Source organism: Arvicola amphibius, chromosome 9 (genome assembly GCF_903992535.2).
Source record: "Arvicola amphibius chromosome 9, mArvAmp1.2, whole genome shotgun sequence".
Lineage (NCBI taxonomy): Eukaryota > Metazoa > Chordata > Mammalia > Rodentia > Cricetidae > Arvicola > Arvicola amphibius.
Window position 1 is genome coordinate 104,981,985 of NC_052055.2, and position 24,861 is coordinate 105,006,845.

The window sequence follows — 24,861 nt, forward strand, 5'->3', positions numbered from 1 at the left end:
CCCTTTGGAATGGCAGTCACACCCATGGATCAGCCTGATACACAGCATGGAGTATTGAGAATGAGGATACAGGTAATTCTCAGATATGACTAGATCCTGAAATTAATGCAGATAGGTGTTTTTGGAAACTAGAGATGAACAGGGTCATTAAAACAAAATTACTAAAGCAGCTATGTTAGGGGAAGCTTGGCATCTAGGGACTTCATGCTGACCGATTTAAGTCAACTGGAACCCTCCAGGGCAGCAGTTCTCAACCTCTGGGTTGCAACCCCTTTGGGGGTCCAATGGCCCTTTCACAGGGGTCACCTACGACCATCGGAAAACACATATATTTATGTTATGATTCAGAACAATAGCAAAATTACAGTTATGAAGTAGCAATGAAAATAATTGTATGGTTGGGGGTCACCACAAAATGAGGAACTGTATTAAAAGATCATAGCATCAGGAAGGTTGGGAACACTGCTCTAGAAGAAACTTCCCAGGAGGCCATGGCAGGCAATGCTGGTTAGTCCTTAGGTCTTTATTCTATGCCCTATGGTCTAGCGTAGGCATGCAATACAGATGTTCTGTGCTTCATACCGGAATGCCTGTGCTGTTAGGAGGGAATTGCAATGGAATGGCCAACCATGTCCCCACCCAGAGCCACAGAGACAGCCTGAGGGCTCTGGTTTGTAAATGGCTCGCACTGTCTACAGGCAAAAGCTTCACAGCTCTCGCTTCTGCTTCAGCGTTCTCTAAAACCAGCTCGAGAAGCAGCACACATGCTGTATTTAATCTCAGCACATTCCTGAATCTGATCCATAAAGTATTTCTTTATTTGGTTTTGACTGGTTCTGGGGCTCAGACCCACAGCTTTGAGTAAGCTAGGTAAGTGTTCTCAATAATCAATATTTCCAGCGTCTCGTCTATTAAGTTTGAGAGACATGAAAGCCGAGGAATTGGAACTGGCATCAAAGAAATTCCAAGCCCCGTTTTGAAGAGAGCATAAAATGAGTGGGAGTGGCGGTCACAAGGAAAACAGCCCCGGGAACACAGGAAAAATTGCTATACTAATATCACATATAAAATTGATATGCAAATTTGAACATACCCCCTCTTCCCCCCCTTCTACATTAACAGCTAGAGTTAATTTGGATCTTTCTAGAACTTTTCATTTTCACCTTTTCTTGATTGCTTTCACACTTTCAGAATGATTACGTTTCCACGCATGTGTATCTCAAACCACTCATCACACGTTAATACGTTAGCATTGAGATGAGCTTTACCTGGCTCTGCCATGGACCGAGGTTCTAAAGGGAGAAAAAAAAAACAAAAGGTCATTAGCGTCTACTTTACTGAGAAGCTGCGCTTCCTTCAGAAGCTTCCGGTAGAGTCTCGGTGTATGGCTTAGTTGGGGGTGAAGGGATAAGGACAATCTGTCAAGGTTAAGTAATAACCCAAGTACAGGTGACCTCAGTAAGGTCACAGAGGGACAGCTGGAGGCTGCTAAGTGATGCTTCAGTGAACACGAGCTTCAGACCCCCGGGAAGGGAAGAATGCCAAAGATATTCAGAAGGACTAGTGTCTGTCTATCTATCTATCTATTTATCTATCTATCTATCCATCCATCCATCATCTATCTATCTATCTATCCATCTATCATCTATCTATCCATCCATCCATCCATCCATCATCTATCTATCTATCTATCTATCTATCTATCTATCTATCTATCTATCTATCTATCTTGTGTAAGCCACAGCAATCATGTGGCGGTCAGAGGACAATTTTCAGGACTCAGCTCTTCCCTTCCATCCTGTGGAACCCGGGATCAAACTCAGGTCTTAAGGCTTGAAGGCAGGAGCTTCTACCTGCTGAGCTATCTCACTGGCCCATGATTTGCTTCACCTGGGAGAAAGTTTGTGATGTTTGAGAAATACTTCGGCTCTGGGCTCTCCAGGGTCTCCAAAATGTATTTTCTTCCTTCAATAAGCTTGTAAGCTTAAGAGCCTCAGGACATGTAAAAGATCCCTGGAAGGCCAGTTCATCACCTTACAATTGTTTGGTTTTCCTCCAAGTGCCTACCACTAAGTACAGGTGTTCCACAGACATCTATCCGATTGTAGGCATTCAGCAAGTTCTGCGCATCTGCGGCACATCTGCTTCTACACAATACGCAGAAGTACAAAAGCGTTTGTCTTTTCTCAGCTAACCAGTGTGCCAAATTATCACCGTTGCTGCCCCCACGCACGTGGAAGTCAGAGGCAAAGTCTTCCCAAGTCAGTTCACTTCCTCCATTGTACGGGTCTGGGGATTAAAGCCAAGTTGTCAGCCTTGAAGGCTGGCACCTTTACCCACAGAGCCATCCCACCAGCCCATGGCTTAGACTAGATTAGAGGCAGAACTCTTGCCTGGCATGCAGAAGGTCCTGGGTTCAATCCTTGCTACTGCAAGAAAGAAAACCATTATAATTACGGCTGTCAAAATGGCTCAGTGGGTAAAAGCACTTGTCACCAAGGCCAGTCACCTGCGCTCAATCCTCAGGACACACACGGTAGAAGTGGGACACTCTGCCCGCAAGTTGTCCTCGCCCTCAGAGGTTGCTGTACGACATGTGTCCACACATACAGACACACATACAATACGTACGTGTAACTGAACTTTAAAATAATAAATAAAAGTAAGAAAACTGTATTAATATGGAAAGAGGTCTATGAACTTTTGAGTGGAAAAAAAATCAGTTATAGTTGGGCGTGGTGGAACATGCGTTTAGTCCCAACACTTGGGAGGCAGAGGCAGGAGGATGAATCTCTGTGATTCATAACTCAAGTCAGAGCTACACACTGAGATCCTATCTCAAAAAGCAAAATCAATTATATACATGTGACTTTTTTAATTAAAAATATGCATGGAGAAATCTTGGAGAATATATACCAACGCAATAATACAATTTATTCTTAGGAGATAATTCTTAAAGTGATTTTTATGGTAGTTAAAATTTTTAAAAAGTTCTTTTATGCCTATGGGTGTTTCTGCCCGTAGGCATGTCTATGAACATCGAGCTTGCAGTGCAGGGGCCAGAAGAGGGTGTAGGAGCCCCTGGAACTGGAGTTACAGATAGTTGTAAACTTGCCTGTGGGAGCTGGGAATTGAACCTGGGTCCTCCGGAGGAACACCCAGTGCTCTTACCTACTGAGTCCTTTCTGTAGCCCCTTTATGTTAGCTTCCTACTATCTATTTAATTGTTGTTAAAAAACACAAAACCAAACCTATATGAAACACTTGTCAAGAAAGGCAAGCCTCAGAAAAGCATCCACTTACTCTTCTGTAAGATCCTGAAGTCCGGAGAGTCTTCTATTAAGGTTCCTTCTCGGTACCATTCGACTTTCGGGGACGGGGCTCCTTTTACCCGGCACTCAAAGACAACCAGCTGTCCCTCAGAGGCTGACAGATTCTGTAGCATCTGGGACGAGAGGAGTATGTTATCACCTAAGTGCTTGGGGACCGCATCCCATGGCAGGATTTTAGGGACGCTGTCTCCACCTCTGGATTCTTTGCAAATCTACATCTCCGGCAGCTTCAAGCCAGGGAGTGTATGCTGAGTCTAGTCTAGAAGACAGAGCCATCCAACCCTTCCGGGACTCCTTCTTCATTATTTCTTGCCTTTGCCTCCATTTAAGTGCTAATCAAATTTATTAAGTACTAGGTCAAACATTTTGAATAAAGGAGATAATTTTTTTTAGTAATTTTTGTTTCCATTTGTTAGTTTTCTTTCTTTTTCTTTTGTATTCACTCTTATTATTTGGATGTTTTTTGTTTTTTATAATTCTTGTCTAAACAAAGCTTATGATATTTCGTGCATTGCCCTGACACATTTGTAACCCTTGTCTAGTGATGTGGGCTGCATAGACACCACCCCCCTCCTCAACAGCCATGAGTAACGCCTAACACAAAAACAATAAACCCACTTAAAAATACTACAAAGTGGGGTGGTTTGGTTCAACTGCCCAGTTTTGCAGCATGAGTTTTGTAGGTGACAAGCTCTTGTCCCAGGGTCAAAAGGTAAAACTCTGGCCTGCCTGAACACAGCAGCTGGCAATAATTCAGAGATGTCTGTGAAGTGGCTTTATGACTGCCAGGGGGCACTGTAGTCAACATCAGGATTTTGTTGTTTATATAGTGCCAAATTGGTTTGCGGAAACCATTCATGACCTGACTAACACAGAGCGGTTTATGAATTCATAAACGTGCTATTGGATTGAAAATTCCAGCTATTCCTCATTCCCCCACACATCTTATAACGACAAGGTGGAGGACAGACAGCTTCATGTGTTGTGTGCTCCGTCCTCTCCCTGGCTAAAATGTCAACTTCAGAGCCTGTCGAAACCTGTATTGGCAGTCCAACATCTCTCTGGAATTAATATGTAGTGGAGTTTTCATTACTGCTGAGGTAAACAGGTTAGGAAATCAAGTCAAAAAAAAAATGGTGGTGGAAAAAAAAAAAGACATTCATGGTAGCACATTCCTTTAATCCCAGCACTCAGGAGGCAGAGGCAGGCGGATCTCTGTGGGTTCGAGGCCAGCCTGGTCTACAGAGTGAGTTCCAGGAGAGCCAGGTCTGTTACACAGAGAGACCCTGTCTCTAGAAAAACAAACAAACAAGCAAACAACAACAATGGGAATGGTTGTGGCAGAAGGAATTGTGTGGATGACACATGGCAGGTTTATAAAATGGGTATATGGACATGAGGAGAATCTACAAGCCACATGGCTTGTGGCTCAGCTCATTTGCAGAGGGTCTGCAGGGCCCTTTTGCAGAAGGACCCTCTAGAGAGGCTGTGTTACCCAGAGCTGAGAGAAGCCCCTATCTCGCTATTGTAATTTCTCATTTGATAAGGAGAGTGGAGACCTGTGCTCTATTTGAGAGGTCAGCCAAGACACCTGCGAGGCCACAGAGTAGGGAGCAGGCCTGCTAACTTCTAGGGTAAGAGGTAGAAATTCATTGCAGTCAGCAGGAAGATAAGGGCTATCTTATGAGCCACTTAGAAAAAGTTTTTGAAAGTCAGTCATTATCCTGCAAGTTATGGGGTGTTTTCTTTTTCTTAGAGTCTATTGCATGTTTATGTACTGCGTGTCTAGAGGCTTGTGTCATGGCGGCACACATTGGGATAGCAGAGGACCACTTGCAGGTGTGCCTATCTGTCTCTGTCTCTGTCTCTCACCCGCAGCGCGACTCCCTGCCTGGGACCGGCTGGTCCTCATGGGCCACTTGGGGAACAGCAGCATTTTACCACCGCAGCTCCTCATGGCCCGCTGCCCGTTGCAGCCACTCGGGGAATGGCGCCATTTTATTTTTATCATAACACCCCATATACGGGCTACCCATGCATGCTTCAGCATTGCCAGGGCATAAATTTCAATTCAATTTCATTCGTCTGGGAGGGCAGCCAGTGCTCTTAACCACTGAGCCATCTCTCCAGCTTCTCTTTTCTCTTTTAAAATCCCGTCTCCTGTCTCAATGCATGATTCTCCTTCTCCCTCTCTTCCCCCATTGTGTTACCAACTGTTACCATCCTCTTCCACATCTTCGCCAGAGCTAAGCCCCATACCATTGACATATCCCTGAAACTCCAAAACTGTAAGATAGGACTGGGTGGTGGGCCGCACACCTTTAATCCCAGCGCTTTGGAACCAGAGGCAGGTGGATCTCTGTGAGTTTGAGGCCAGCCTGTTCTACAAAGTGAGTTCCGGAACAGCCAGGGCTATTACACACAGAAAACCTGTCTTGAAAACCAACCAAACCAACCAACCAAACAAAACCTAAGATAAAGAAACCTCTCCTCTGAATAAAGGACCCAGCCTTCGGTGGTTTGTTACAATAACAAAACACAGACACACGGAAGGTGCTCAATCTTGACTAAATTCATCTCACTTCACTAAAGGATAAATCAATCGGTCCTCAACTGAGGAGGGCTGAGTTAATCTTTACTAGAAATTATGGATCTGAACTGAAGTCACTATAGTCAAAAGTCCACAGCCGCCCAAGGTAAAACATTGTCCAAAGTACAACTCTGCCGTATTTGTCAACATCCAGATCATCTTTGAGCTCATTCATGACCAGTCAGCATGGAGTCCATTGTTCTGTTCTTCCCGAAGCTTCCAGAAATAGAAGCATTTGCCACAGGGTAAATTCAACCATGCCTGCTTTGTTCCTGCCCTGTGTCAGGTGTTACAAACCTGGGCTCTTGCTTAGAGGATCTCGGCTGGCAGACACAGTGCAAGGATACTTTCGGAAACAGCAGCTCCCTTGTTGGCTAAAATGCATTATCACTTAGGAGCACTTGTTCTTGCAGAAAACCTGGGTTTGATTCCCAGCATCCACATGGTGGTTCACAACTGTCTGTAACTCCAGTTCTAGGGGATCTAGCGCCCTCTTCTGGCCTCCCTGGACACCAGGCATGCATGGGGTACCATACATATATGCAAACAAAAACACTCATACACATAAAACAAAATATATACATATTTGTAAGAATAGCTCCAAGGTTCATTTTTTATTTATCATTTGAAAATCCAGATGTTTCTGCATCTTTGGGCATGATGCAGGTGACTGTGTACAGAGCCTTAGGCTGGAGTTGGCCCAGAAAGATGTAGTGATATAGATGGCTCAGCAGGTAAAGGGGCTCACCACCAAGCCTGAGGATCTGAGTTCAATCCCAGGACCTACATGGTGGAAGGAAAAAACTGACTCCCACAAGTTGTCCTATGACCTTCACACTTGGTCCGTGTTGTGAGCAACACACACACACACACACACACACACACACACACACACGTAACAAAAAATCAGACAGAAGACCCTTTGGTACTCGGTTGTCACAGGTGCTCCAGGCAGAGGTAAGTCTCTGGATTCGGTGATTTTGGAGGGACCCTGAAGTCCTCAGATCTGGCCACTGGCCCAGTTATTTCCCGGTTTCCTGCCTCTGCTGTTATATAATGTAGTGCTCTTGAAACTCTCACTTCCCCTGCCCCCTTACACTCTTCAAATTACTGCTGAAGCAGCCAGAGCCAGGGCTGCCGCAGCCTTGAACGCCCGCCAGGGCAGCTGCCATTGAGTGGGAGGCGACAGGAGCAAGATTCTAATTTGGTCGCCTCCCTCCCTCCACACCCCAGAAGTGTGAATGCTGTTCTCTTCATAAGCAGAGCGAAGTGTTTCTGGTGATGCCCAGGGGAGGAAGGGTGGTCTAGCGCTGTACACAGACTGTTTTAAAACACAGGAAAGATGGTGAGACGGAGATGGCTCGGCGTGGAAGGGCGTTTGTCACCAAGACCAACAACCTAAATTCCATCCGTGGAACATACATGGTTGGGGGACAGAACTGACTCCTGTAAGTTGCCTCTAAAGTCACGCATGTATTGTACCCACCCCAACCCCCCCATAAGTGAATAAATCTATAAAAAATTAAAAGAAACCAAGCATAGACAGTGGGCTCAGGGGGTAACTCAGTTGGTACAGAGGCTGCCTAGCCGGCACAAAGCCCTGGGCTTGGCTCCCAGCACTGCATAAACCGGGTGTGGGCACAAATACCTCGTAACCCTGGCATTCAGGAGGTGGAAGTGGGAGGACCAAGGGTTCAAAGTCAGCCACTGCTACTTAGAGAGTTCAAGGTCAGTCTGGGCTACAATGAGGCTCAGTTTAAAACAACAGGAGGGCTATGGATGTGGCTCCCAGGCAGAGCACGGGCCTAGCATTCATAAGCGCACACTCAGTGCACAACAAACAAACGAGAGGCACAGGCACCCGCTCTCTGAGTAAACTCAGAACCCCATAGTCTGCTCTTAACTCTGTCACCATTTGGCCGGGCAATTCTCCTTTTCATTTAAACCTTCTACAAAAGGAAGATCATCAAAGAAGGGAAAAGGAGTTAAATAAAACTCTAATCAGTGCCTTTGAAAAAACGACAGCTTCCCATCATTGGCAAAGAAATGCAGTGTTGGACCGTATAGAAAGTGAGTCACAGGAGCCATGGTGCCAGAAGTCCCTGAAGAGAGAGAGATGGAATAACCTGGACGGATGCATGCAAATCACCTGCTATCATCACCTGGTGGCGAAATACCATCCTTGGTAACTGTGACTCAGAAATTCGCTAATGACACGGGCAGCGGCTGTGACCTCAATCCTGCCCTCACTGACGGAGACTAACGCAAGCACGCTGCAGCTGATAAGTCTCTCTGGAATCTGAACCCCAGCCTACCCTGCTGCCCCGTGTCCCCGGACAAGCCCATTTATGGAGGCGAGAGCTCACAGCCTCCTCGCAGTGTGCTTTTGAGCTGGGTTCCCACCAGCAGGCTGATAGTTTTTATAGACTTCACAGAATCTAATGATCAATTCATTTTCCCACTTTCATTTGTCAAAGGCATTTTCATCTGCCAATCAGAACATCTAATCAGAGAGAGGCGTTCAGAGTCACCCCAGTAAAGCAGTTCAAACGAATGCTTGGATTGATCTCGGAAATTAAAGACTATTAAAGGGTCCTATCTGACTCTTTCTTTCTCTTTCCCTCTCTCTGCTCCTCCTCTTGTGCTGAGGGTTAAACCCAGGGCATTGTGCTTGCTAGGTAAGCACCTATACTATACTCTGAACTATACTCTGAACCCAGACTTTTAAAGAAAACCTTTCGAACTTAGTTTTTGAGAAAGGATCTTTCTACGCAGCCCAGGCTGGTCTCGAACAGCCTCTTTCTGTCCCAGCCTGCCGGTTGTTAGCACTAGAGGCCTGTGTCAGTGTGCCAGACTTCACCTTCTATCTGCACATCACACGTAGCTTTCAGGGTGATTGGGAAAATCCTAAACTATAAAGAGCTTTACCTGTGATGATCATACAAGGCATGCACTCTGGGAGACGGGGATCTTAGCACACCTAAGATTTGAGATGGAACGGTGGTAGGTGCTGAGAATGGGGAGAAAGGAGACTATTGGAGAGTATTTGGTAGTTCAGCTACTTTTGAAGAGTTGGCACTGTCTGTAACCCGTGACAAGCGGATGTGACAAATGTTATATTTCAGTGTCACCTTTATGCTGTCTCTTAAGGCTAGATGGCTTAGCAGTGTCAATAAGAGACGACAAAACTATTTCTACTAACTGTAACACACACAACAGACACACATACACAGGTACACACACATGAGCACACCAATAAACACACACAGGCACACTGAGATACACACACACACACACACACACACACACACACAGAGTCCACCCACAATTCCTCTTCAGAATCTTGTATCCATTAAATCATAACATGGTATTTTCCTACTTCCAGTCTTTTACAGTAGAGAGGCTAAAACACCAGAGGCAGACTATTAAACAAACCTAAAAAAATAAAGAGATACCTTATTCACATCAGGAAATGCGCCTAATCAACATGGAAACGAGTAAACAGGGATTACTCTAGACTGTGATGGATTTGGGGAAGCCAACTTGGATGATCTCATTCAATATGACCAGACCCCCCTCCCCCCCAGGACAGTTGTGGATCCATCGAGAGTATCAGTGCCGCTAGAAAAGCCCAGATTTTCTGTTTTTTCTTTAAATCAGGGCTCCCCATCTTGGGCAGTCTAGAGATTTAGGGTTAGATGATTCTTTGCTGTAGGGGGGCTGGCACCCTGGGTGCTGTACTGTGCTCAACAACATCTCCAAATGCTGTTAGCACAGCCCTCTCATGTGGCAGCCAAAACTGTTCCCAGACATTATCAATGACCCTTGGAGAAGAAAATCAGCCACAACTAATATCCATGACTCAAGTAATTATTTTTTTTTATAGAATAAAAATCTCTTCGGGCTTACATGTGCTGTTCATACTAAGAAGAACATCATGAAGATGTTACATTTGATCTTCATAACATGAAAAAATCCAGTGTGACTTATTTTTTTTTTTAACCTTTGAACTCATTGTCTTGAGCAACCGTGTGTGCTGCACATAGAAGAATCATCTTCTTAGAAGCAGGAAAACTTGCTTCTCTCCAGATTCTACCATTAACTAGTCCTGTGAGGTTGGCTGAATTTTTTTTTTTTTTTTTTCGAGACAGAGTTTCTCTGTGGCTTTGGAGCCTGTCCTGGAACTAGCTCTTGTAGACCAGGCTGGCCTCGAACTCACAGAGATCCGTCTGCCTCTGCCTCTGCCTCCCGAGTGCTGGGATTAAAGGCGTGCGCCACCACCACCCGGTGAGGTTGGCTGAATTTTAATCTCTCTGACCCTTCCTTGGATTTTTCCTTTGTAAATGAAAATCTCTAACTGAATTTTCAAGTTCAAAATACAAAGACCGTGTGATTCAAAAGTTGGTGACTCTATAGCTGCTAATACCAAGAAGAACGAGCTCTTTGTCCTAATCCAGGCTTTATGTTAAATCTTCTAAAATGATTTGGCTCTGTTTCCTTGAGCACCAAAGACCAGCCCCAAAACCAGATCCTCCTGAAAGTCAGGATACATCTAGAAGAACAAGTAGCTGGCACCTTGTCACCTGAGTCCAGAGTGACTGTTTAACAGCCTCTAGAATGGCATAAAGGTCAGAGTGGTTAGCGGGGAGTACACTTCCCTCGCGACAAGAACTGCCATTAGAATTCCGAGACTTGGGACAATGAGGAACCGGGTAGCCAATGGCCCGAGGAGCAACATGCCTAAGTTTTATTGTGAGGGCTGTGAGGTGTCTCTTACATGTGATCTGTGAGGAAGACACGGCAGCGGTAGGAAGCACAAAGCGAGCATTGCAGACTAATACCGGAAACGGGGGGGAGGAGCAGACCTGGAGCCTGACTGACAAGGAAAGATATCCCCAGGTCCACTCTCTGCTCCTCCTCCTCCTCCTGCAGGGGCCATGATCCCACCTTCTCCCTACCCCCCCTCCCGGGTCTCCTGGGCTCTCCTTGCCCTGGCATGAGGCCTGCACCCCACATGGGAGGCCTTCCCTGGATGCCAATGAGCGGCCCTCCTGTTCCTGGAATGAGGCCACCCATGGGAGGCCATGCGCCCGTGATGCCTGGGCCACCGATAATGAGACCTCCTGCTCGCCTGATGATGGTACCCACTCTGCCTGACATGACTCAGCCAGATTAGAGCAGAAAAGCTCTTTGTCAGTTTTGGATTTCTTGTTCTGTTTCACCAGGTGATCTCGGTGCTGAGCCTGATGTCTTCTAGCTACATGACAAGGAATGGCTTTCCCCTTCCTAACAAAGAGGAGAGTTCTGGAGGAGAGAAGTGGTATGACAAGGGTAGTTTGCAGCCGGGTGGTGGTGGTGCACACCTTTGATCCCAGCACTCGGGAGGCAGAGGCAGGTGGGTCTGCATGAGTTCGAGGCCAACCAGGTCTGCAGAGTGGGTTCTAGAACAGCTAGGGCTATATAGAGAAACCTTGTCTCAAAAAAGAAAAAGAAAAAGAAAAAAGAAAAAAAAAGAAAGGAAACAAAGAAGGAAGGAAAAGAGGGAGGGAGGGAGGGAGGGAGGGAGGGAGGGAGGGAGGGAGGGAGGAAGGAAGGAAGGAAGGAAGGAAGGAAGGAAGGAAGGAAGGAGGAAGAAGCAGAAAAGGGGCTGGGGATGTTGCTAGCTTAATTGGTAGAGTGCTTGCCTAGTACACACAAGGCTCTGACCTGAGTTCAATTCCCAGCAACAAATAAAATGGGTGTAGCTGTATACACCTGTAATCCCAGCACTCAAGAGGTTGAGGGAAAGAGCATCAGGAGTTCAAGGTTATCTTAAATTACATAGCAAGTTCAAGGCCAGCCTGGGATACATGAGATCCCATCTCAAAAAGTAAAATAAAATAAATAAGCCTGAGGCTAGACATGATGCCATAGAAACGACCAAAACACAGAAATCCTTAAATCCTACACTGCACTTCCAAAAGACAAATCCTGAGATAAAATCAGAGGATTTTAGGCCCTTTGTCTGGATTCCCTGGTGTTTTAAACCCTGGCAGAAAGAAAGAAGTCTTATTTGATTACCTTTGTAAACACTGGAGCCGCAATGATAGGCTTTCCATCCAGTCCTTGCAAATAGTTGGTGGGACTCTGACACTGTAAGAAGAGAACCAACAATATGTTCATTGTCACCAGGGTTGCTGCATGGATAGACTGAGATAACGAATCTATAGACTTCGTTATATAAAATTAATCTCAAATCAAAAGACCAGTGTTTTCTAAATTCACGAATCGTAGACTTGAGCTTGCAGTCTGAACCGATTGTATTTCTTCCTAGGTCAGGCTGGCTATAAAATTACACTCCTCCCACCCCCATGGTCCGGGTAACTAGCCCTACTCTGAAGAGGGCTCAAGTCTCTGGAGCTATACAAATCGTTATTTAAAAACCAAGGGACGGGGCTGGAGAGATGGCTTGGCGGTTAAGAGCACTGACTGCTCTTCCAGAGGTCCTGAGTTCAGTTCCCAGCAACCACATGGTGGCTCACAGCCATCTGTAATGAGATCTGGTGCCCTCTTCTGGCATGTGGGCATACATGGAGGCAGAATGTTGTATATATAATAAATAAATAAATCTTTAAAAAAAAAACCCAAGGGACTTGGGCTCAAAGTTAGATAAGTAATTCTCATTATTGTTAAGCTAAAGATCAATACATCAAAATATATTTATTTAGATTATTATTGACATGCAGCAAGTACATTTAAAAAGAATAATTTCATGTTTAAAGTACACGTGTATATGAATATTTTTATACGTGAATAGGAAATGCCTGGAAGTCTCTCCTAGCAATTATTACTATTGACAGGAGATTCATCTGAGGATAGGGTGTAGAGATACAAGCTTGACTAAAGTTGGTGGGTTTTTTTAAGATTTAATTTTAATTTTAATTATATGTGTAGGTATGTATCTCTGTTTGTGCATATGCCTGCAGGTGCCCATGGATGCCAGAAGGGGCAGCTGGATCCCCAGGAACCAGAATTAGGGTTAATTGCGAGTTGCCCACTCCATCTTAACCACTGAGCCATCTCTCTAGCTCTGATTAAAGTTTTTTGTTTGTTTGTTTTTGTTTTAATTTATTAAAAAAATACCAATCTAAGTTCCCACTCCCTCTCCTCCTCCCATTCTCTTCACATACCCTCCCATCCCACCCCCATCCACTTCTCAGAGAGGGTAAGGCACATTGCTTTGGGGAAGGTCCAAGGCCCTTCCTACAATGTCTAGACTGAGCAAGCTGTCCATCCAAAGAGAATAGGATCCCCAAAAGCCAGTACATGCAGTAGGGATAAATCCTGGTGCCACTGCTAGTGGCCCCTCAGTCTGCCCAAGCCATGCAACTGTCAACCACATTAAAGTTTTTATTTAATATGCTTCTATACAGAATGCTTTATAATAAACACTATCATTAACTGGAAAGATATTAGTCTTTACTCTTTTTTGAAAAAAGAAAACTACTTCCTTTTTGTCTTAGGAAGTAGAATTATTTCATTTTCCATGAAATAAAGTTAAGATGTACACCCACTGGTTCACATATGATCAGCACTTTTTATAAAATGGGGGTGCCAGATACCAACTTGTCAAACGTCTCTTTTCCTATGTTGTTTTCCCAAGGAGGAGACTAAATTCCCAAAGCCATGGGAAGCAATGAGCTTATGCAGCCGAAGGACAAAGCGATTACTTAATGATCAATTACAGCAGTGGGCATGACCTTGCCATGCAAGGCGGTCATGGTCACTTGCGCTCAACCTAGATTCGTACCTGCTGGACAGTGGACACTCTGGGCTGGCTTTGGGCTACTGGAGGAATGGCTGCAGAGGTAGTGGGAGGAGATGACAACTCATTTGGCTTCTGGATTCTGAGAAATCATTAAAATATAGATTATAACACAGAACTATAACTGCTTGTGAAAGTCAGCAAAGCCAGTAATGTCAGCATTGCTTGCTGTTGGCTATAGCAAGTCTTTGACGGTATTCTTCAAGTATTCACCAACATTTCGTTCTACACATTCTGTTGGGCAATACACATGAAGATGACATTCTTAGCCTTGGATTCTTTGGGGTATGACTGGCGATTCAGACATATCTACAGTGACCTGAGATTCACCAGTGACAGACACAGCAGAGGCTGGAGATAATTTATTTATTTATTTATTTTTTTTTGGTTTTTCGAGACAGGGTTTCCCTGTAGTTTCTAGAGCCTGTCCTGGAACTAGCTCTTGTAGACCAGGCTGGCCTCGAACTCAGAGATCCGCCTGCCTCTGCCTCCCGAGTGCTGGGATTAAAGGCGTGCGCCACCACCGCCCGGCTGGAGATAATTTTTGAAGATCTATTTTGCTGCTACTTTATTGTACTTCACCTTTCTTTTTTTCCTTTCTTCTTTCCCTTCCTGCCCCTTTCCTTTATTTTTTTTCCTTTCTTTTTTGAGACAGGGTTTCACTTTGTAGGCCAGGCTGGCCTTGAAGCCACAATGATCCACTTGCTCCTGCTTCCCAAGTGCTAAGATTAAATGTCTGCCCCACTAAATTTCTCTCTCTCTCTCTCTCTCTCTCTCTCTCTCTCTCTCTCTCTCTCTCTTCCTCATCTTCCTCTTCCTCCTCTTCCTCCTTCTTCTTTTTCTTCTTCTTCTTCTGTTTCTGCTGGCCTCAAACTGGCTATGTAGCTGAGGGGGACTTTGAACTTCTGACGCTTTTATCTTTACCTTCTGAGGGCTCCAATTATAGGCGTGAGCCACTATGCCTGTTTTATGTGGTACTGGGGATCAGATTCAGGGCTTTGTGCTCACTGGGCAAGTGCTCCATCAACTGAGCTACGTCCCTAGCTCCTCCCCTTTCCATTTTGGGCAAGGAAGAAAAAAAGAGTCTAGGCTTTATAAATTGTTATTTTTGGGATTTTGCCCTGCCATAAAGCAGAAATATCCCAAAGTTGACAAGCTCTTCAGATTTATACAATTTAACTTAAGAGTGTTGAACCAGGAAGTACTCTGGAGAGGGAGGCAGAAGGAAAATTAGTTTTGTGAGGAAGATAGAGGTCTGAGGATCTAGCCAGAGAACCTGGCAAGAGAGATAGCCTACGGCAGAGGGAAAGGCAGTCCTCTCAGTGGAAGACTCTGGTCGTCCCAAAGAGCACTGGGAAACAGTAAGCTTTGGGTTTAAAGGGCCCTCAAGATCTTGACCACAGGCCTTTCACCTATGGCTGTGGAGACCTGTGGTCCCTGACGGGAGGCTACCCTTTCTTTGGTCTGGATGTTGCCTCTCTGTTTCTTCATCTCTACAATGGGTAAACAGCCACTCACAGCCTGTCAGTCTTTTAGGAGGGTTAAAGGGCTAACTCCCATCAGAAGATCAGCATGTCCTTGTTTTACCACGCTCAGTATGGATGCCTGTGGGATTCCCTACACAGCCGAGAAGGTCGTGAAGACACAGAATGGATTTCCCCCCAAACAGGCAGCATGTGCTCTAAAGAGCAAAATCCCATGAGCTATCGTCTCCACAGCATGTTCCCCTCTACGACAGGAGCGCCACTTAGTTTCTCACACAGCTACTCCATATAAAGAGAATTTCTTAACCTTCGTTGTGGCTAGGTGTGTCCCTAGGATGACTTCCCGGAATGGGCCATGAACGAGAGTGATGTGTGCGGCTTAAGAGAGATGACTCAAAAGGAGAGTGGGCAGGCGTGTCCTTCACGCCTTCCTTTCTTACTAAGGAGATGGGACCGTGTGTTAGCACGAGGTGAAGTGGTCACGAATCTGGCCACAGGAGACCTATGATGTCCCATGCTGGTACCCGGTAGACTGAGAAGCCTGTTTGCCAGACAAATCCTGATCTGGATGTAAATGAGAAATGAATAGCAGTGTGGCTTAAGTCACAGTTAATCTGGTGGCTGTCATGTGCAACTGAAGCTAAAATCTTCGCAGTAACAAGTAAAGCAAATGAATACATGAGATCTCTTCTACTTATTGAAACCTGTAGATCAACACTCATACCCATCAGCCTTTGTAACAGGACCCGGGGGCCCCCAAAAGAGGTGCAATGATCGCGTGGCTGAGCAGGAGTTTATTATGGAATCCGGAGAGGGATCATTCGGACTGGGTGTGGACCATGAGTAGGAATTTCGCAACAGGAAATCCCACAGGGTGCACAATTTGAAGGAAAAGCTGAAAGTGAATTGCTGTGTTGTTTGAATGAGGTGCCGGCCACTTGGAGAGCCTGCTGTAGAGGGGACAGAGGGCAGCCTGGTTGAAATTCTCCTGAAGACAGCTTTGTAGGGAGGCCACGTGAAGATTTTTTTAAAAAATGTTATTTGTTTCATGTTTGATTTTAGTTTTCTACAGATAATCTTTTTTAGTTTTTGTTTGCTTCGCCTTTTTTTTCATTTTTTGTTTTTTGTTTTTGTTTTGTTTTGTTTGAGACAGGTTTCTCTGTGTGCCCTTGGCTGCCCTGAAACTCGCTCTGTAGGCCAGGCTGGCCTTGAACTCACAGAGATTCACCTGCCTCTGCCTCTCGAGTGAGTGCTGGGATTAAAGGCATGCGCCATCATCACCTGGCTTCAGACAATCTTTTCTAAGCCAGGAGCATGATGAGACCAGAATGTGTTTGAGAATAATTGGTAGCACTTCCAAGTCTATAAAAGAGAGGCAGAAGGAAGGGCCTTAAAGGAAGTGATAGCACGCAGACCCAAGGAGGAGGAATGGGACAAAGGTCTTGAGAATGACAGTAGAAAGGGGTAAAAGGGGAAAGAGAAATAAATCCTTTACTTATAATGTTCACATGCCTACAAAAGCGAACTGCGAGTTACTGCAGGGGTAGATGCACAGAACGTTTGAGGACTAAGATGTGATTTCTCCCCTTCCGGAGCTTCCCCTCTGTGGGGAGGGTAGGATAATCCCACAGCTCTGTGAAGTCTTTCTTGCTCTCTCTCTCTCTCCTTCCTTGACCAATGGGGTATTCCTCAAAGTCCTGCACAGCCTACCCATGGCCATATCCCACAGAATCTCATTACCCTTGCCCATTTCTTGCCTCCACTTGTCCCTCCACTAGACCTTAAATCTTGAACAGGCAGGAAGCCTGTGATTTTTCCTCCGTGCCCACTGGATCTAGTGCAGTACAGGGGGCTCCATCAAGGTTGTAATAACTACACAGATAAAACTTTACTCGGTACCACTGGTTAGCAAAAGAGCAGTGACTTGCCAAGACATTTATATTGTCTGAAACTCATGGCAATCCTCCTGTCTCAGACTCCCAAGTGTTGCAATTAGAGGTATATTGCACCATACCTAGCTTTATAAGTACTATTTTTAAATGTATTTTAAAAAGTTATTGGGTTACAGTTTTTAATCCTGTAGACAAAACCATGATAATATTTCATAAGTGTCACTTCATTTTTTAAGTATCAGGAAGATTCAAATTAATCTGCTGGGCAGGATTTAAGCAAAAACAAATTGAGTCTTCCCCAAATCTGCCCATGTGTATGTACATATATATATATATATTTTTTTTTCATGATGTTAGGATCGACCACAGAACCACTTCCTTCAAGTTCTCAACATTAATTAGGGGTTCTCTTGGGGCCTGAGGATGTTTAGGCTATAGAATTACCGATTCATCTCTTCTTTGTTAGGGTCCCCTTCTGAGTCAGAGGAAGAAACTCCTAGAGAAATGAAAACAAAAGACGGGATTTTAAAGATAATCATCCAGTAAACAAATTCCTAGGCATCTGAAGCTCTGAAAAGGAATCTTAGGTTCAGGAAGGAACCCAGTGGCTCCTCCCGCGAACATCTAATCTGTCATAGGAGGAAGTAGACCCTAAGAATCGAAAGGAGTCGATTAAGGACGTGTGCCCAATGTGTGATATAATTCAAACACACAGGGCCAAGTTCTAAATTCCAGGGTGTGAACACCTGCTAAGATCTTTGGACTAACAGGACAGTTTTTGCAGGCATTCCCTGGTGCTCATAAACCCACACAGAGTGGGTGAAAGGGGGGGGGGGGATTATTCCGGATTCCAAACACTGCAAGTGTAGGTGGGTGCTCTTCCGTCCTGCCCTAATATTAACAAGTCATCCTCCATCTTGGGAGTGGGAGTGTTCGATGTCCAGATGCCAGAGTGAAAAAGCAAGCCAATAGCGATCCAATCTCAGTTCTCCTACCAGGTACTAGATTTATTTCTCCAGATCGGAAATTCCAGGCATATACAGTAGAGCTAAACCTGGAGGTATTTATTGTACTCCGAAGACTTGAGGCTAAAAACATGGGACACATTTCTATGAACATATTCTTCACTAAATGTCTGTCGAATGTTCACTATGTGCTTGGTTCTGTGGAAATGGCCAGAGATAGGGAGGAATGAGACCATTTGGACCTTGCGGTCTTCTTGGCAAATGAGTGTTTAGTCCATGATCACACACTATGTAAGCACTGGAGGCAAGGCTTACCTAAGGTATTGTATAGGCAAGAAAAAGTACTAGAGAAAGATCCTCCAGATAAAACTCAGAGGACGAAGCAAATAGGAGCGAAAGCTTAACAGATAGCTGAGAACTACAAAACTGATTTCTCCTCAAAAATTATTCGTGCTTTCATGCTTGGTACTGTTGCAAACGCCACCCCAAACATTTCAAGCAGTCGCCAGACTTCTATCCCTGACTCTCCAGAGTGTATATCCTCAACCAGCAGCGAGGGTAAGTCAGGTTGTACCATGTCTCTGCTCAGAACCTTCCAGAGTTTCCTTTGTTACTCTGAAGTAAAGCCCTTGCAATGACTGATGAAGACTTAGAATCGACTCATCTGCCTTCCTCCACCTCCCCATCATCTTGAACTTCAGGCTTCATTTCCTATTACTTTATCCTTGTTTGCTCTACTCTGGCCACACGAGCTCAATGCTTCCCATTTTATTGAAGTTGTTTTTGTTTATTATTCTTACTATTATTAGTGTGTGTCTGTAGGCATGCATGGAGGTCAGACGACAACTTGGTAATTGGTTCTGTCTTCCACCATGGATACCAGTGATCAAACTCAGGTTCCAGGCTTTTATATTTAGTATGAGGCATCTCGCTGGCCCAACACACTGGCTCATCTCTAGACTGGGGCTCTCTCACCTCTGGGCTGCTGCATTTGCTGATTTCTCTGCCTGGAGTAGAGTTCCTTGACTTTCCTGTGATCACCACTCCCTCCAGGTCTCCCTTCAGATGTCACCTAGTTAGCGACATTAGGTCACCTAATCAAAACTTACAACACACACACACACACACACACACACACACACACAATTTTCTATTTCCTTTGTTATGCTGTGCCATACCATCATTTATCTCATTCGTCTGCAGTTTCTCCCATTATAATGCAAATCAACATATCATCCATCTAAAGATCTTCGCCTACTTGGTTCATGTCTATTATCTCCAGTGTCTAGATGGATAGACTAGACCCTCAACAAATGTGTATCTAGTTACACATACTTATACTTTGATACTGTGTGTCAGGCCTCGGAAGCATGCAGCCGTACCTTCTATGTAAATCTCAGCAGAAGTTGAGTCTGTCCCGTAGATGTTGGAAGCAAAGCACGAGTATCGTCCTGTGTCCTCCTCAAAGGCTTCGGCGATGGTCAGCGAGTGCAGGTTTCCGGCCTGCACGATGTGGATGTCTGGGGAATTTTCGAGCTCTTTGCCTTCACAATACCACCTGCAAGGAGGAGAACATGGCCATCCGACACAAGCAGAAGAGGAAAGTCGCCAGGCATGGTGGAATTTACCTGTAGTCCCAATCCTGGGTTGTGTGTGTGGGAGGGGCGCAGAGGTAGCAGAATCACAAGTTCAAGGCCATCCTAGGCTACTTAGCGACTTGGAGTCAGGAGTCAGCCTGAGTTATGGAAGACCCTGCCTCAAAACAAGGACAAATGCCACACCAAACAAACAAACTAAACTAAATAATATCAAAGACTCAATAGCAGAGATGGCTCCAGATAGTTTCTGGCAGAGTAGCCGAGTTTGGTTCCAAGCATTCAGGTCAGAGAGCTCACAGCCCCTGGGGATCCTGGCTCCAGGGGATCTGATGCCTTCTATCCTCCACGGGCACTGCACTCTTTCATGCAAACGACACAGATATACACGTTTTGTTTTGGTTTTGGTTTTCCGACATGGGGTTTCTCTGTAGTTTTAAAGCCTGTCCTGAAACTCACTTGGTAGACCAGGCTGGCCTTGAACTCACAGAGATCTGCCTGTCTCTGCCTCCCAAGTGCTGGGATTAAAGATGTGCACCACCACTGCTCAGCATATACACAATTTTTTTTAAAGAATTATACAACTGATGGGCTGGAGAGATGGCTCAGTGGTTAAGAGCACTGCCTGCTCTTCTAAAGGTCCTGAGTTCAATTCCCAGCAACCACATGGTGGCTCACAACCATCTGTAATGAGATCTGGTGCCCTCTTCTGGCCTGCAGACAGAATACTGAGAATATTGTACATATAATAAATAAATAAATCTTTAAAAAAAAAAAGAATTATACAACTGAGAGATGTTGACAAACCAGACGCTATCGATCACAATGCTAGGACCGTGATGCGGATGTTCTTTTATTCCCACATTTTTGAGCATGCACCAAAGGCTACCTCATCTTCTCTAGAGAGCACCAAAAAGGTACTAAGTGTTTGCGATGTCAGATGCACTGTCGTTGTGTCTGACATTGTAAGAAAATTAACTCCTTTATCACTACTTCTCCCAGGACAGCCCTAGCCATAGCCAATAGCCCAAGTTAAGTGTTTCAATGAATGATGCATGGTTTGTTTGTTTGTTTGTTTGAGACAGAGTTTCTCTGTATAGCCCTGGCTGTCCTGGAACTCAAGACCAGGTTGGCCTCAAACTCAGAGATCTACCCACCTCTGCCTCCTGAGTGCTGGGTTAAAAGTATGGGTCACACGCCTGACTGATCTCTTATTTTAATTCTATATACTTAAATTTAGAACCTTTGGGGGGGTTGAGACAGGGTTTCTCTGTAGTTTTGGAGCCTGTTCTGGAACTAGCTCTTGTAGACCAGGCTGGCCTCGAACTCACAGAGATCCATCTGCCTCTGTCTCCGGAGTGCTGGGGTTAAGGGTGTGTGCCACCACCATCTAAAAGTTAGAACCTTTTACTACATATAGCATATGGTTTTGTTGTTGTTGTTGTGGGGGGGGGGACAAAAAGTTTATACAAAATAAGATATGGACTATTTAGGGGGTAGAAAGATGGTCCAATGGTTAAGAGTACATATTGCTCTTGCAGTGGACTGCAGTTCGATCCCAGCATCCACATCAAGTGGCTCATAACTGTATGTAACTACCCCAGCCCCAGGGTATCCAATACCCTCTTTTGGCCTCCACGAGTACCTGCATTCACGTGCACAGACACATACATATAATTTTAAAATACACATATCTTTTTTTTTTTTTTTTTGGTTTTTTGAGACAGGCTTTCTCTGTAGCTTTGGAGCCTGTCCTGGAACTAGCTCTTGTAGACCAGGTTGGCCTCGAATTCACAGAGATCCTTCTGCCTCTGCCTCCTGAGTGCTGGGATTAAAGCACTCAGCCACCACCGCCCAGCTTTAAAAAAAAAATGTATCTTTAAAAAGAAAAAAAATACTTAAAATGCATGATAAGAAAAATGAACATTGAAATTAAACAGAAATAGAATTTCTCACATAACAGTTTTGGGAAAAATCTATTGGTCCCTCTCATATATATTAGTGACAATGAAAGATAGTATCATTCTTACCAAAGGACTCCGGAAGTGATGCTAAAATTACAGATACATTTTATTCTTGAAACCATCTTATTGAAATCAATGTACAGAGAGACTTGAAGTCATACGAAATGATAAACATGCAGGCTACTTGTTGAGACAGTAAGCGATCGGAAACAAGCTAACTGTCCGTCATCAGGTCGCTGTCCTCCAAGATGCAGCCACACAACAGAAGGTGGCAGCTCCAAAATGAGGATGAGAAGAAGCACCAGGTGTCAGTGTAGACGGGATTCTGAGACATGTTTAACCCCTCCCTCCCACCACTTGACGAAGCAGGATTCGAAGGCTCACTCTAGAAACCACATCTGTTTATCTACTTTTCACAACCAAACTGTTCTCCGCTTCTGCATAAACATGTCACGGTCACCCCGGTATCCAAACCTCTGTCCAGGTTCTTACCCTCTTCCTCTGTTTTTTCTGCACCTATAAATATAACTCACCCATCGCCATTGGGTTCAGATATCACCTCCCACACGAGACTACACTTATACCTATGGTCAGCCTGCTTCTAACTACACTTTTAAGAAACGAGCTATCTTATGTCATGACAGTTTTGGTAATATAGGATCTTCTCTGGGTCTCTGCTTTGAAATTCTGTTTGTCTTGCTAATTTCGTACAATTCTGTCTCCACCAGGAGAGGTCGGCCTCATCAAGGGCAGTACCTTACACACTTGAAGCAGCTGCAGAGATCAGCACAGCTGTCTGCTCTCTCTCTCTCTCTCTCTCTCTCTCTCTCTCTCTCTCATCTCACCCCTCAGTGCCAGGCATTGGCCTTTCTATTCTGTGAGCACACTGAGCCCTTCTCTACCATGGATTCTTTTTGTTTATTTTTTAATTGATAAGGCGGTCTTATTATATTAGTAAACATTATTACACGGGGGCGCATACCTGCCACAGCATGCGTGTGGCAGAGGACAACTTGCGGGAGTCAGTTCTCTCTGACACTAGGTAGGTTCAGGGGGATTAAGATCAGATCATGAACTGGGATTAGTATGTGAAACAAACAAACAAACAAACAAACTCAGGGTGGCAGGTTTGATGGCAGGTGCCCTCACCTGCTGAGCCATCTTCTTGTAGGCCCCTGAGATAAGATCTTACTAGGTACCCCAGGTTGGCCTAAAACTTGTTCTGTAGCCCACGCTGACTTTAGGCTTTTGGTCCTACCTCAGCCTCCCAAGTGCTGGGATTAGAGATATGCACTCCCACAACCAGTTCCACTATGGGACTTTTGTGATCCCTAATATCTGCCCCAGATCTTCACAAAAATAAGTCTCGCTAAGTAAGAGGACTGCACGGATGTCACCTTCTGGGAGAAGCGTCCCAGACCCTTTCCCAGTGTGGCCTCTATACTCACTGCATGGTGCTAACCCGGGCATTTGTCACTTCTGTGTAGCAGTGACCAGAATATGTTAGATAACAGCATAAAGGAGGAAGGGTTTATCTTGGCTCATGGTTTCAGGGGGCTTAGTCCTTGGTTACTTGGACCCATGCACTTGGGCCGAACATTCTGGCAGCAGAAGAGGCCTTTCATTTCATGGCAGACAGGAAGCAGAAAGAGCGAGGCCAGGAGTTAGCATCAGGAGTCACCTTCTAAGCCCCCACCCCAAAACAACCTACTCCCTCCAACTGGGCCTACTTCTGAAAGTTTCCAACTTTCAGCATGGGGAGCTGGATGACTGTTCATGGGGGACATTTATATCCAAACCACATACCTTCATTTGTCTTCCTCTCTGCATTCCCTACCATTTGAGATTTTATAAACTTACACTGCCACTGTTTGTCCTCCCTCCGCACATTTTAAAGCCCACAAGCAGACTTCATCAGTCCGATTTACCACCACGATCCCATCACCTCCAGCAGCGCCCTGGTGCACGGTAGGTACTCGGAAAACTAATTAACTGTTGGAAATTAAATTAAGTGTTGATAGACTTCTTGAGCCACCAGATGATGGGAAACCTTCCTAGTTAATGGTTTGTGAGTATTTGTTGGCCTCGGCAGACTCCCCGCCTGTCTCTAAGCAGCAGACACGGGACCTGCAGCTGCCCAGACAGGTTTGCAAAGCACCCAGAGCTCCAGAGCTAACCCAGACTACAGGGAGTGGCTGCGAACGAACCTGAAAGAGGTAGAAATACTGGCTTTCAATTAAACACTGCACATTGAGCACATTTGTCGTGTATTACCCATAAAATGAAACAAAAAGGATTTTTTTTTTTTTTTTTTTTGCCAGTTCGGGAGTGTTGGAACAGTCTCTTGTAGGCAAGGCCGGCTTCAAAATTTGATGCATGGATAAGAATGACCTTGAGTTCCCCATCCTCCTGAATGCTGAGGTCACAGGATAAAACAGCTTTTAAAGGCACAAAGCTACCAAACAAACAAACAAATAAATAAATAAATAAAAGAATGAGAAGGAACAGGGGAGCAGACAGCAGCCTTCAGGCGCCGTGGGAAGATAGACAGCACCTATAGGAGCAGGCCAGTCCAGTGTTGCAAACCAAGCACTTCCTTGGGGATGTCTGTGAAAGACATGTCGATACAGCCAGACCCCAGAAACCTGGGCCCTGCAGACAGGAGATTGCTGACAACATGGGAGAGGAGTGGGGTGAAAGGTTACACACGTGGAAAATGAGCCTCCGCCCCAGGTCACTGCCCCTCAGCTGAGCAGCCAGCCCTCGCTGCAGGGTAAGCAAGTAGCCGACCCAGTGGGGCTTCAGGAGGGATTTCTCTAGGGGAAAATGAAGGGAAGGACTTAGCCAAATAGACCAGGCTGTTATGAAATTTCCCAGACTGAATCGAGACAAATTTATTTCACATTCAAGCAAGAAGGGACAAAATCACCACCACTGAGAGCCGGGTCAACAGTGAATTAGGAGAAAATGAAGAGTCGACTTGTGAAGGACAAGAAGGTGGAACCGAGGATGCAGTGAACGCAGGGGTGGGAACCATATTTGCTTTGAGATGCACAGACTTTGTGGGTTAGGGTTTTCCCAGTGATATACAACAACTACTAACATGGCATTTATTATATTAGGTCTTCTCTTCCTTATGTATTTACCTTCTTATTACATGTATTTATTTTTGTGTGTGCACCATAACCTCATCTCCCTCTGTAGCTCCCTTTCTTTTCCCTGCTTTCACGCCACA

General features: G+C 45.1%; 1 protein-coding gene and 1 long non-coding RNA gene across 3 annotated transcripts in view; one reads left to right on the forward strand and one right to left on the reverse strand.

Moving 5' to 3' along the window:
• Positions 1–24,861, reverse strand: part of Mypn (myopalladin) — a 68,070-nt gene that overhangs the window by 28,492 nt on the left and 14,717 nt on the right. Inside the window, exons 2-7 of one of the 2 annotated variants that reach the window (XM_038342608.1) lie at positions 19,450–19,625; positions 17,547–17,598; positions 13,712–13,808; positions 11,983–12,054; positions 3,304–3,445; positions 1,269–1,292 (exon numbers count right to left, since the gene is read on the reverse strand). In XM_038342608.1, coding sequence (XP_038198536.1) covers positions 1,269–1,292; positions 3,304–3,445; positions 11,983–12,054; positions 13,712–13,808; positions 17,547–17,598; positions 19,450–19,625 — 563 coding nt within the window. The remainder of the gene's footprint in view (positions 1–1,268; positions 1,293–3,303; positions 3,446–11,982; positions 12,055–13,711; positions 13,809–17,546; positions 17,599–19,449; positions 19,626–24,861) is intronic. The other variant, XM_038342609.1, reaches the window with a different exon arrangement.
• Positions 6,767–8,457, forward strand: LOC119822937. The gene is made up of 3 exons (XR_005286874.1): positions 6,767–6,879; positions 7,260–7,370; positions 7,948–8,457. It is a non-coding gene; the product is annotated as an uncharacterized LOC119822937 (long non-coding RNA).